The 14,596-nt window shown below is 37.8% G+C and overlaps 1 protein-coding gene across 1 annotated transcript; it reads right to left on the bottom strand.

The window, feature by feature from the left end:
• Positions 1–1,509: 1,509 nt before the first annotated feature.
• Positions 1,510–13,462, bottom strand: LOC575660 (fatty-acid amide hydrolase 2). Its single transcript, XM_776046.5, has 8 exons — positions 13,378–13,462; positions 12,188–12,383; positions 11,435–11,654; positions 10,527–10,736; positions 7,723–7,842; positions 6,089–6,348; positions 3,992–4,247; positions 1,510–2,234 (listed from the first exon to the last, which is right to left on the bottom strand). Exons 2-8 carry the CDS (start codon positions 12,359–12,361, stop codon positions 1,876–1,878), a joined length of 1,599 nt encoding a protein of 532 aa, XP_781139.4. The 5' UTR covers positions 12,362–12,383; positions 13,378–13,462; the 3' UTR covers positions 1,510–1,875.
• Positions 13,463–14,596: the final 1,134 nt, after the last annotated feature.

Genomic DNA, 14,596 nt, shown 5'->3' with positions numbered 1-14,596 from the left:
CTTAAATTATGATCCATCACATATTATTAAAGGCATTGTTTAACAATGTTGACAGTTTCTAGCATGGCCCTACAGTATGTGTTATCAGTGTGATATGGTGTAATATTGAAGCCCTAACAAAATAGCGCTTCAAAATGATCAAGAAGTGCCTCAAAAAAGTATAAAATCGTTGAGTGACCAATTTGACCATAATCATGTACCCCCAATAGACTGGGAAATCGTTTTTTTGAAATATCTTGATAATATGGCAGGCAATCGGCTTGTAAAAGTCGTGTCCATTATCTATTATCAAGTCTATTGGGGAAAATGAGTATAGTAAAACCGGTCACTCAAAGATATTTACTTTTTTGAGGTACTTCATGATCATTTTGAAGCACATTTTTTTAGGGCTTCAATATTACACCATTTCACAGACACTGATAACACGTAGACCGGCCGGGGCCATTCATCTCAGATGTAACATTGTTAAACGATGCCTTTAACATGAAGATAATGTTTGAATTAGATTTGATTGATTTGCAATTTTCTTTCCAATCCAAAACTGCATAAAATCAATGAAGTTGTTACTTTGTCTCCTTAAGCATGTGGACGATTATGAGAAAACATGTACTATAGAGAGAGTCACGGGAAGAGGTTAGAATTACTCCCCCCACCCCCCGCAATGCGATACAAGGATATTTTTATTTTTTGTTGGGGGGGGGGGGGGGAGGGGGCCTTGAGCTTTCATGACTTTATCACCTACAGTGTAACGCACCACGCATCTTTGGAAACCAAATTTGTAACATTATGACCAAAAAATCACTGTATTGTACACATGCAGTGCAGAATTCTAACCACTTTGATACCGGTATTTAAATTGCTAATATGAGATGATTAAATAAACCATTTGAGAAACTTTATCATGGGCTCAAGTTTCAGGATATTTTTATCATTCCTTTGCAGAGATTCCAAAAGGGGGGTGGTGGTCGGACTTCGACCCCTCCCCCCCCCCCCCCCCCCCTCCCCCAATTAGGCTGAGAGCATCAAAATTACCCAGCCTTTTTTAGAGTTAACTTAAAATAAGATGACAAAAGTGTAATGCGCCTCACATTTCTGTATCTTAATATAAAAAATAATATTCATCATGTACCAGTTGCCTACATGACCCATGACCCATGACTCATGTTTTTTCAAGTTTGGGAAAACAAACAGTGTCCAAACTCAACCTTATTTCATGTGAGGACATTCTATATGTGAGCAGCTGGATGCGTTTTTTCTCGCAAAATTGATGAACTAGCCGAATGCAGCTTTGGCCAAAATGCTGATTTTTTTTTTCTTCTTCACTTTGTTCAACATTTTACTTTTCGTTCTTATCAGTGATACATGTATAAGAAGGTATTGTAAATTACAATGAAACATCAATAAATTAAATAGAATAATATACCGGTAATGTAAAATGAAATATATAAAAATTCTAGTGTAAAAAGAAGATATATTCACACTTGTGTTTAAGATGTAATAACAATTTTATTCAAACTATGTCAATGAATATCATCAATAAAATTAAAGAGTACTTTGCAACTTTGGGATCTGAAATTCTTAAATGAAGACTGATTTGATTGGGCAGAATGATTGCCCTATTTCAGTACCACTTTCTGTAGGGCTATGCAAAGACCTACCTATTAAAGCCTGTCTGCACTAGTTTGGCCAGGAGGGATAAGACCTCCCTGCATGGTCACTGACAGGTGGTTATCTCATTAACTCAGCTCTCAATGAACATAACAAAAAGAGGATCACTGGGGACCAATTGTTTTCTATATAGAGGGAGCAAGTAGCTACAAGTAGTGCAGTTTGGCTATAAATGACAGGTATTCTTTCTCTTCAAACTATATGTCCTCATTCTAATGTTTTACCATGTAAATGAGAAATACCTACGGGAGTAGTCCATCCCCCGAAACCTTTCTCCAGTTCTCTCGCTACGGCGATCGTCAGGTGATCACAATACTTGTTACCCACCACCTGCACCCCAAGCGGTAACCCGTTGGTGCTGAGTCCCAGAGGTACCTGAGTCACGGGAAAGCCCAGAGCATTGAAGATAGCCGTGTAAGCGACGTTGAACGGGTAGAGGATGGGTGCGTTGTGGAAGAGCGCCATCTTGGGGTGAGAAGGGTAGAGGAGGACGCCGTTGTCGCCCAACATGGTGGAGATCTCGTTGCGGAGTTTCTGACAGGCCTTGAGAAGCTTCTCCATGTTACCTGTTTAATAGAATTTAATTCAGTTTACTTAGTGTTCAGTTTCATTGAATTAAGTTTACTTCAGTACGGTGCAGTTCAGTTCATTTAATTTCAGTTCAGTGCAGTGTAGTTCAGTTCAGTTCAGTTCCGTTTCATCAAGTTCTGTGCTGTTCAATTTGTTCAATTCACACCAGATACAGTTCAGCTCAATTCAACTACCTTCACTTTAATTCACTTAGGTTCAGGTAGTAGTCATTCTAACCACTTCTAATCCTTTCAACTCACTTTCACTTGATGGAATTATGTTCTCTCAGATTAAATTAAATTTTGGTCACTTGAGATGAAATCAAATTTATTTTTCAATGTCAAATGAAGAACAACAAAAGAACAAAAAGAAAGTATATAAAATAGCCTTGCATTTCCACAAAAAACGATACTTAAAGTGACTTGGTAACATTGTTGAAGGTTGATGAAAAAAATTGCTTAATTTTTGTATAGAATGTTACTTACTATATTCCTTCTACTGTAATATCCCGCTGACATGCAAAAAATCCTGAAAAAATTCTCAAACCACAAAGATATCTATGGTTTTCTTTGAAGACGTCGATGTAAGACACCCTCTAACAGTGATTAACAGTAAATTCTCCCAACCATATTTGAATATTCCTAACCGTTTTTCCATGAAAAAAAGACATAAAACATGCTATAAAAAATCTGTCAACACTTAAATGTCTGGAATGGAATGTAGAGCCATTTTATTGCTTTGCGACGATTTCCATTCACCTAAAATGTAATTAAATTGCAATAATATAGTTGGGAGAATTAAGGAATCCATCAGATCAGTTTTTCCCAACTTGTACCATGAATAATGGTCCGTTTTCACTCAAATTTTCAGATTATCTTTAATTGTACATTTAGCATTGAAGTCAATACCTTAGCACCACTTTCTCTCATCTTAACAATGTTACCAAGTCCCTTTAAAGAAACATAAAATTTAAACCTAAAACTGGATTTAGACTTTCGTTCAAAATGGTGTTTCACAAAGGAAGTCAGTCTGAGAACCAAGGTTTCCTTTTGTTAACTCATTATATACCCAGGGTCGAGTGGAACTGTATTAGAAGAATATGGAGCAAAGAGTTCTGCAGCATGTTTTAACAAGTGTAATAGCGCGACAATGAGGTTAAGTACACTGATATCTAAATTGTTATCATTTAACCCACAGGGCCGGTATTCAATTCAATACTTAGAAATTTAATCTTGTATTCAAATTTCATTCTAGACTTTTACCCAAGATAAAATCTAAGTAAAATACTTACTGATAAGCATTGTGACATCACACGGTCAATTAAAGTAATGCGCAATCAATGAGTCGCAATAAATGCCCGCTAATATAATTGTGGGCAGGTTATCATACTGCATTAGAAAACCATATGCCTGCCAATCAAAGCCTCCTAAAAATTGGCTTAAATTTGGTAGGAAGCTGTCTTAAATCTAGGGTGAAATACTTAGCCAAAAGTTTGAACTGAATACCAAAATTGGCCAAGTATTTTATCTAAGCCAAATCCTAAGTAAAAACCTTAAATTTTGTAAATGTACTTTGTATTTTGTATCATCACGTATTAGTCGATTGATTGATTGATTGATTAGTCACATGATTGGTAATAAGAGCTTCCATTTCATTTTTTTGAGCGGGAGGCATTTCCAAAACTGGTCTATACCTTTAAGTATGGAATTGAATATGGGCCCATGCCCCCGAAGTAGAAAAGTCAAAGCCCTACCTGGCATGACACGGTCAATGTTCTCTATCAAGCCAAGGAGGATTGCTGGAAGGGTGTGGTCCGACTGACCAAGACAGCGTTTGAGGAGCTCGATGATGGGACTGACCGGGGCTCCGTGGTCACCCAACTGGCTGGTGAAACTCTCCTCGTCCGAAGCGGTCATCATCGCTGTCCACATACCCATGGAGTAGAAGAATCGGCGGTTAGTGGTGTGGGTCACCCTGATGTCCAGTTTCTCCTCGAGGTAATTTGCAGCCTAGGAATAAAGGAGGTCTTGATGAAAATAGGAAATTAGCACCATCTGTGATATTTCATGCTCATCGATATTGTGGATCGGCTCCCCTTACAATTGCAGTACCGGTAATATAAAATGTCCATGACGTGTGTTCCAGTAGCAATTGATCCAAAATAAATAACCTGCCACAAACCCATTTCCAAATTTCAATCCTGGCATACCCAACCCTAGTCATAAACCTACCCTATCCACCAATGGCAATCCTAACCCTAAACCCTACACTTTTGAAAAAATAAAGCCTGGAGCAAATGTTGGGTCACCTTAATAAACCATTGAGTATTTTCTTAAGTACTAATTTCTTCCAGGAGGGACATTAGTTGTTAGGCTCTTCCCAAATTTCAGGCTAACTTAGAGCCCTGTTTGGTCTCTTATTCTGTAACATGTCTGGGCTTCTTTGTCTGAATAACTGTTAAATGATATCTATGTGAAAGTTGGTGGTGTGTAAAGATGCGTCCAGAACAATACCACCAGGACATGGAATTGGTAAACAGTCTTGTTTGTTCTCTATGTTAATTTAGTTTGCAACCAGGAAAGAAATCTTGTGTCTACTACAGCACTTTGTAGTCCTAATTGGCACTACATGCCACTATATAAATCTAATAATTAAATAAAAAAAGTATTGTTGATAACATTTAGTTACTGTAAGCTGTCAACCAGACACAAGAACTTAAATTGTGTTCCATGTTCCTGTCACTATGAATATGACGGACAAAGAAAGCGGACAAAATATACAGTTCCTCAGGTAGACAAAGGAACATCCCTTCACTGCTATTATGTAAAAAGGTAAATATGCATGTGACACCTGTTCTAGTTTTTCTATTTTTACATAATAGCAGTGAAGGGATGTTCCTTTGTCTACCTGAGGAACTGTATATTTTGTCTGCTTTCTTTGTCAGTCATTTTCATAGAGTGTCCTGCCTGCAACAAATATTAAGAATTTCATTCCCATGGCTGTTAGTGCATGCCTTTAAAGATAAAGACCAGTTATGGTCATGTGATTGCATTGTGAAAGAAACGTTGTGAAATCGATCAGAAAAGGTTGATCATCTAGCATAGATGTACTGCAAGGTTCTGGAATCATCAGAATGATAAAAAATTTGGCCAAGTCTTCATAAAGTTACACTGTACACAGAAAGATGTATACGGGACTACGCACACGTGTGCGACACATGTGTTTTTATCGCTCACATACCAATAGATAAACTAATTTACCAAATATATCAATTAGTAGGCGGTTTGCCGGCAAAATTTTTATCATCATGTATTATTCAAAACATATTCTTTCACATGATTGGTGATAAGAGCTTCCACTTCATTTTTTGAAATAGGGGCGTTTCCAATACTAGTCTTTACCTTTAATATATTACATAGAAAAACAGGCTAATACTTGTGATTGGACTATTTAAAGAGGTGATCGGACAATGTCTGATTTCAACAATTTATTCTAAGTCCATGTAGGAAAAACATTCAATTTCTGAAACTTGTTACAATGCAATTAAACTAGAATATAATGCTGAATTCTGTTATAATACATCAATTATTTGCTTATGAACCTGCTTGTGAACTTCTTTCCTGATGGGGCCGACTCATGATGATGGTGATTATCGCTTAGAGTGTGGTAAATTAAGGGCTTAATTGATAATTATGGCCTCATAAAATGAAAAGTAGTATTTCAATATGGGGTAATATTGTGTAACAACACAGCATTGTAAATATAAATAAATCAGCCATCCAATAATCAACATATCTTTTTTGGAGGTTAACTTAGTGCCATGAAAAGGGGGATTAAAACACCACCTTACTCTGAGTTGGGCATCTCTGAGCTCCGGATCCAAACTGGAAGCGAGCATCTTCCTGTCGTCTGTGCCCATGCTGAAATACTGGAGCGTTCGCAGGTCCACATGTTCGTCCAGTCTCAGTTTGGCCGTGCCATGCGGACCTGCCATAACCCTGAGGAGCGGGATGAGGTCAACAGAGAATCGGCACAAGGGACCGGTCACCATCAGCTCGTTTCCCTTCGCAGTGTGGACAGTCGGGAACTGACCATCATTAGTGACCACATCTACAGCGAAATGAGGAGATGTAGCACACATTTTAAATAATAATGATAATAACACCAAGCATTTATATTGCGCCATTTATCTACTAAAACTTTTCTGAGACGCATTATGAAATTAAGAAAGTCAGAGGGGAAAATTACAAAATAAGACTACAAAATAATAAAAATTGTGTTATCTGACATTCAGGTACTGTATGCTTTTGAAAAAAAGGACGGTCTTCAGGTTAGACTTAAAGGAATCGATAATTTCTGAAGGAATCAATATGAGCTGGTAGTTGGTTCTGTAAACATGGACTTAAATGAATCACACTATTCCTTTTGTAGGACAAGAGATGTGTGTTCCGGACACTTAACAAAAGTAAAGATGTTACAAACTTTCTGTTGAATTTTCTGAAAATTATAATCAAGTAGCACTAACAACCAATATTAATCAGCCTTGATATGTTAACCTCGTATGGATTAATGCTTGTTCAAAATGCCCTTTTAATTGATCTGTCCAGATGACCAACCTGTCCGATACACAACATGGGGGTGTAAATGTGCTGCTTTTGTATAATGCGCTGTACAAATGTTATTCAGCGCATTATACGGCAGCAGCAAATTTACGAAGTGGCAGTCAGAGGTCAACACCATTGTGTAGAGATCGTAAAGTCGCTCTGGGAAGATATTTGCTATTATTTCGCTATTTTTACCTCCGACTTTGAATTTCCGGAGATAATTAGGTGTAGAAGTGGCATAAAATTCATCGAGTGAGCCCTTAAGGCTAGTTGTGACAAGCATTCCACATTTTGTGGTTTGGCTCAGTAACTTTTGATTCAGAGCCCAGAAAAATATACCGGAGTCATGAAAAGATACAAAAAATATTTCTGCACATTATTGTGACCATTTTTGTTGTATGACCACACTGCGTTTGACCCTAGGAAATATAATATCTAAAATTCTTGACTTGGCAACATGCTGAGAGGTTCAGGATCATTGTTTCCAGTACAGGCTTTTGTTCGCAAAACGGACCGTTAAGCCAACACAAGAATGGAGCGAAATACGTTTTCTAATGCTAGATGCTGTATATCTGTCTCCATGTTTTAAAAGAGTTGTCATGGAGCTAATCGAGACCAGAAAATGGGTAACTTTGCAAAACCATTATATAAAAGTTGCAAAAAGCAAACCTTCCGTTTATTGCTACCTATAGCGTTTTGCAAAAATGTATGTGTAGCAAATGATACATAAATTATATTTATTGATTGTACGTACCTATACATTGAAAATAATCGAAAAAGTGTGGATCCCATTTTAATAAATTTGAATTCGACTCTATTCAATCATAGAACTACCATTGATCATTTACACTACAGCGTTAGTCAAAAGAGTAAACATTACCACAGCTGGGTTTGTGACCGAAAATGCCGTTGAAGAACGCTGGCATGCGAATGCTGCCCCCTATGTCAGCTCCTATGCCCATCACTGAACCTCCGGCTCCTATGATCGATCCTTCACCGCCTGTTAGAAAATCCAACAATTTGTACTTATAAATTAATACCAATAAATTCCCAGTGGTGTAGCTATGGGAGAGAGTAGGGGGGGGGGGGGACATGTCCCTACCAATTAAATAGAAAAATTTAGGGAGATAAAAGAGGAAAAAAGAGAGAGAGAGAGAGAGAGAGATGGGAGGGGGAGGGAGTGCTAAAATAAGACACTACAACCACCTCCCATATAGGCTCATATGAATACCATTAATTTGTCTCATGTAAACGGTTATAACGACACAGCTTTATAAAAGAATCATAAGCATTTAAATAGTCAAAGATTTAAAGACCATGATGAGAGAAAAATTACTTGCCTTTCACTTGGTACACAAATCCAGAGCCAATCAATAACAAGATACAATACTTGTTATAAGCTAATAAAAAAAGTTAACACTTGATAGACTATGAGCAGATTTGCCATAGATCTGTGCATGGCACTTACTATCGATAACAAGTTTGATGAAAGAGGGCCAAGCACAGCAAACTGCGCCAGTTTGCTGGAGCAACAGCTTTAGCATTATCTTTTAGTGACATTTTATTGATTTTCTTTTGATCCAGAATGCTTTGAATTGCAGATAGTTCATGAGCTGAAAGTGCAAAAATCACAGGAAAGTTTGAGTTCATTTTTGTTGCGATACATTGTGCCGCCCGTGAGTAAGAGCATTTCACCCTCGCTGGAGAAAATCAGAAGAAACTGAAGTAAAGTAACCGGCTACGCAAAATCACAGACAACCAGGAACATACATGTATGTCACGCTTTGGAACGGTGAAGATGAGACAAAGCGGGAAGGAAACGGGAGACTGCTGCCACAAAAATGAGACGCCAACTAATGCCACTCTCTCCGTGAAATTCCAACAATTGTAACTCTATATGGGAACTCGATGAAACAGTCTTATGGAAAGATGGAAAACTTGGAAAAAGCGCCAGTTGCTAGCAAAAATTGCTGACACCTAAAGGGAAAAACGGGTGTGGCTACCCAGAGCTACCCCAGCTCGTGAAAAGAGGTCCTCTCAGTGTGAGAGCTGGCTGCAGACTGACTCCAAAACTGTATGACTGAACCAGCCCAGCCCACAACATAAAAGAATTTAGCACCTGTGTGCATGCCTAACATTGCAGCAAGAAAAGAACTAGGCTACAGAGCATTTAAAAAGGGATAATAATTACCATAACAAAGACTGTCCTGGCTTAGGCTATAAAAAGACACCCTGAAACATGGAAAATGATCGAGATTGTGACAGTCTCCAAGATAGCAATGCAGAGTGACATTTATAATCACTAATTTCATGTACAAATTACCAATTTCTTGTTGATTAATTGTAATTTTTATCCAATAGTTTTTAAAACTGTGAAAGAATGGAAAACACACAAAAAAATTGTTGCCAATTTGAGGAGGAAAAGCTGACTCATTTAAAGCTTAAAGGTACTATGTCCCATTTGCAGGCCAAAAAAATGAAAAAGTTAAATTCCAACTGCATTTGAAAGATAATACTAATTTAGAAATTCCCTAAAAAAGGTGGGGCTTGAAAATGTCTTCAAGTGGGAAAATAACAACTATTAGTTGTCAAATCGACTTTAGGGCTATAGAGCCCAAAAGTAATGTTCTTGATTTTCAGACAATTGTACCGAATGGTCATACATTTTATATTGCACAAAGATTCAACCAGTTTAATCTTGGCCATCACAAAAAGTGGGTTATTGATGTAGACAAATGCTCATGTACCCTATACAACTGTTTTCATGTATGTTATTACTAAAGAAGAAAAAAAGCCAGTCAGTCACTCAATAGTGTCTGACAGTGAAGTCTAGCAAGTAAACGGGTTTCCTTGCATAATTTGAATATGAGGACACTGCTAAAGTTTAAATTTCACAGATAGGACATACATGACATATTCATAATTCCTGCAAAGTTCTACAGCATTTGAGGTTGGCTGCAAAAGGGACATAGTATCTTTAAAAAAAACCTGAATTGCTATAGGTTAAGTTCATTTCAGTTACAGATTTTGTTTTATTTTTCATTTCCAACAGAACGGTAATTTTGATAATAAATAAGATATACAATTCAATGTTCAATAACATAATTCATTTTACATGGTTTGAAGTTATAAAACAGAAATTATTCATAAATAACAAATATAATGTTTTTTTTAAAAAGTTTTACGACCTGTGGAAATGGAGGTATCCACTAGAAAGCAGAGCTTATTAAATCTGGATCCCTCAAAATAATGACAAACATAATTCTTGTAACATGTAAATAATGACTTGGAAAAAAATATATATAATTATACATAGATTACCAAAAAGTGGCAAAATAATAATACAATTATAAATCCGTAATTTGAAAACTTGTTACAGCACGTATATAGTATAGTGAACACTGGAAAGGTCAAAAGAGACAGTGACGATTGACAGATAAAGACAAAAATGTATAATAATAATTAAAACAATATCATATAAGACAAAAGAAAATAGAGCAGGGAAAGAGAGAAATGGAGAACAGAAAATGTTGCTGCATATGTGAAGAGTAAAGAAAGAGAGGAGAAGTGGAGAGGAGAAGCAAGGAGAGAGAGAGAGAGAGAGAGCACACGATGTGCATACTGCAGGGGTAGTGACCATAATTATAGTAAGATACATACAGAGCATAAACAAAGTTACCATACCTGAACTGCCCCCAACCATCCTCCTGATATCATACGGATTGCACGTCCTCCCGTAGACGTAGTTAGCCGACTCGTACCACATGCACAGCTCGCTGCAGTTGGTCATTCCCAGTACGATGCACCCCGCCCGCTTCATATTGGCGACGGGCGGGGCGTCACGTGGGGCCGTCAAACCTTTTCGGTTAACCAGACCACTGGTGTTGGGCATACCTGTAAAAGGTCAATTAAATTTTCAACATTTTAATGAAATTAAACAAATTATCACATAGTGAAACCTGAAAAGAAAAGACTGCACAAAGGAGACAAGAAAAGCGGTCTTCATAGACAGGTGGCCTATATGTACAGGCTCATAAAGTACAGATTTCGAGAAGAAACAATATTAACAAGAAGAAAAAAAGTTCATCTCTGTAGCGGTCACTGAAGCATAGAAGGTCATAAAGAATGGGACATATCAATCTATTCACTTGGATAATACATATCAAATTGCCTATTCACGGCAAACTGCTGCACAATACAACTGCATACCATACCGACGATGGGGTGCAGGCGCACGCGCATGTGTTAGCGACTGTAATCTAAGCAATTCATCAATACGGTCGCTAACTTAACACACGTCCAGCCCGCACCTCAGCGTTGGTACAGTACCAGGTATGCGATTGTATTGTGCATCCAGTGAGAAAGTGTATACAATAAGTCTTCGTTTTTAGGAAAAATACTCCAAAAAAGATAAGAAAATTGACACGAAACAGATAAGAAACATAACGACTTTTAAATCATGAACATAATTTGAACGATTGATGAAGATTTAGTTGATTTTCGGTATGTTTTAGTAGGGTATCTCTACGCCGGAGTTCCGGTCAAAGTCTGGACAGACTTCTGAACTAGCGCCCTATATTGATAATATTTACCTGTAATTTCGAATGCCTCCTTTACAGATACAGGCACACCAAGAAACGGGGCATTTTTCTGAGAGTATCTCTCCGGTACATCTCCCGACTGCAGCATCTTATCGACCTGCCTGGCTTCCGCGAGGGCACCGTTGAAGCGCTCAACAATCACGGCATTGAGAAGGTCGTTTACCTCTTTGATTCGTGCGATGTAGGCCTCAACAACCTGGGTGCAGGTAACCTGAAAATAAAGTGGAACCAAAATACAGTATAGCGTGGGGAAGTGTGACGTCATCAAAAATCAATTTTTGGAATTCCTCAATTTTTTCTTCATTTTCCAAAGAGCATCAAAAATAATGTCCGAATGTCGAAAACCAATTGAATATGTTAAGTATTGGCTGGTGAGGTTACAATTCTAGCCCCACTTCCCTAAATAAGTTGTGGAACCCTGCTCAACATTGTAAAGCAATGTTGTGGAATAAACTATCCGGTGTGAAAACTGTATCTCTGTATACTACTGTAGTTAGAGAAACTGTTTCAGTAGCACATGTATAACACTTATTTTGTTACAAAGCATGGAATATATAGATCACATTTTCTGATCTTTTTGAAGTGTTTTATCACTTTTAAAGTGGCCCGTATACTACACTCTGGGCCAAATCATGAGAGGCTTTGTAACTGCAAGGAAAATGCCCTACACTTGACCTGAAAACTCATGAATTTAACTGGATATCAAAGTTGCAAAATGATGAACAACAGTAAAAGTGCAATCACCTCTCTTGTCCTAATGCTACGTGCAAGGCTTGTGGCACTCTCGAGGAGAAGTGGGTTCCTGATGGCCGGGATCCTGGCCTTAGCACGGTCCCCGTTGATGATGAGAGAGAGCATACTGATCAGAAGATTCAGCAGGTAGTCCAAGAAGTTCCGTAGCTTCTTATAGAGGGACATCTTACTTTCAGCACCTGTACAACTGATCATAGGAAAGACAGCACAAATATATTTAATTAAAACTCAAATTAATTAACCTCAAAAATGAAAAAGTGGTGTACAGCGATAGGATCAGAAATATAGAGAAAATCCCAGATGGCTTGAGCCAGCATCCGAGGTCCATGCTCCCTGCATGTGATCCAGCTGTATTCAATGCAACGTCCTCTACGATTTCAGAAAATGACATCGCAATACATTGCAACGTGCAATTGAATACTCTCAAGCTTTGGACTGATGAAAAATTTAAGTCTGAGCATTTCTTGAAATACAGCCCCGTTTTTTTACAACCATGTTCCCTAATTACTGTGAACACATGTCTTAAGAGATGTGAATGTTCAAATTTTAGGAGCAGGACAGCTGGTAAGATCACTAAAACGTGACAATTTGTTGATACTTTTTAAACTGCTTCTGCTGTTCGGGCACGACTTTGGAATTTTACAGACAGAAATAAAATAGTGTGTGTTTATAAACATAATCTATGAAGAATTTCTTAATAAAACTGACATTTGTCAACCAATATTATACTGTCTAACAAGTTAGAGCTAGAGCCGTAGAGGCGATCAGTGGAGCCACAAATGATATGTTCTCAGCAGAATAACCGTCCGTGTCTAGGCCCTATATTTGTGTGTGTGATATGCTACTGAGCATTCCATTTTTAAGATAATTTTACAATGCACCAGCTGAAAAGATCGCGAAATTCTTAGACTTTACTCCAATTCTAAATCTATTCCCCCCTCCCCTCCCCCTCAGTGGAACAACCGACGATTAGAGAGACTGAAGCTTTCGGTCTAGTACAATACATGCATATCAGCATGTGGGACCATAATTAATTAAAGTGTTCTGGCGACAGAAAACACAACAGAGAACAAAAATGAATTTAGAAAATCAAACTACCACTATCAACATTATAATTTCTTTCTTTGGGCGGATACACGTAAAGTACATAATAGCTTAGATTAATTGGTAGATTATCTTACCACAGATGACGAAAATACTTATAAAGTTAGTCTAGAGTCTACACTGATCCACAACAGTGGTCAAGACTAGGCGACTGACGATTCCATGACTGAGAAGTGCCCTTTAAAAAATTAAATTAAATGCCTTTTACTTGACACGTTTTCCGTTTGCTTTCATTTTCCCTTCTGATTGATAAGTGCCCCTTTTCTTTTCTAATAAATGAGGGCACTTTTATGCATGCCCCTTCTACCTCTATTATTTAAGTGCAACCGGGCCCCTTTTAACTACCTTCCCTCTTAATAAGTTATCTCTGATGAGTGCTACTTTTTTTTTAGATATGAGAATTAGGTGCCCCTTTTCATATCTGTTAAGTGCCCCTTTTGCTCCATTTCCTTCATTTTCCCTTCTGTAAACTATTGCCCCGTTTTATATAAGCAGTTATAAGCTTCCCTCCCTTCTCAATCCCCCGCCTTTCACCTCTGATATTATTATTTCCCCTTTTAAATATGAGCTAGTCCCCTTGTTACTTTTGATATATCCATTTTCATTTCTAATAATGGCCCTTTGATATGATCTGTGTGTGCGTATTTTTTTTTTTTTTTTTTTTTTACCAACTGAGACGTTTAAATATAGGCCTACTTTTGACAGACGTGCATCAATCAGATATGATTATTTAAATCTAGGGGACGTGACTCAGTCTCGAACCGGGGTCCGTGGAGTCAGGCAAAGACAGAGAGCTGAGAGTGGACATTAATTATTGCTAGACCAACGCACTTCTCCCTATATGATGTGAGTGCCCTTTTTACCAAATTTCACTCTGTTGCTTACAACGACGTACGTGTGCCCTTTTTGCGGTGATCTTTATTTTGGAATAAAAAGGTGTTAAAAATGCCACATCTATATAGGCCTTTAGAAAGCCGTAAAGAGTCCACCAGCTTCAGTGGGGGGGGGGGGGGGGGATCTGCCCTCTGAACCCCCGCCCGCTGTCGGCTCAAACTCAAATCAACTGCATTTATATTACCAAATATCATTCATAGATAGAAATGGTTTTTATTAAAAAGATCATCGCAGCCAATGGCTGAATATATTGCGAGCCATTTCACAAGGATACATAATATACAATTGCAATTCAAATTGAAATAACACAAAATATGACATAAATCAAAAATCAAACATAATTTAGACATTTTATAAAAATTCATTGATCAAATTCAAATTTGTGTTACAAAAAAGAAAAAG

Source organism: Strongylocentrotus purpuratus, unplaced genomic scaffold (assembly GCF_000002235.5).
Source record: "Strongylocentrotus purpuratus isolate Spur 01 unplaced genomic scaffold, Spur_5.0 spur5_scaffold_21, whole genome shotgun sequence".
Classification (NCBI taxonomy): Eukaryota; Metazoa; Echinodermata; class Echinoidea; order Camarodonta; family Strongylocentrotidae; genus Strongylocentrotus; species Strongylocentrotus purpuratus.
This window is presented reverse-complemented; position numbering and strand designations above follow the sequence as displayed.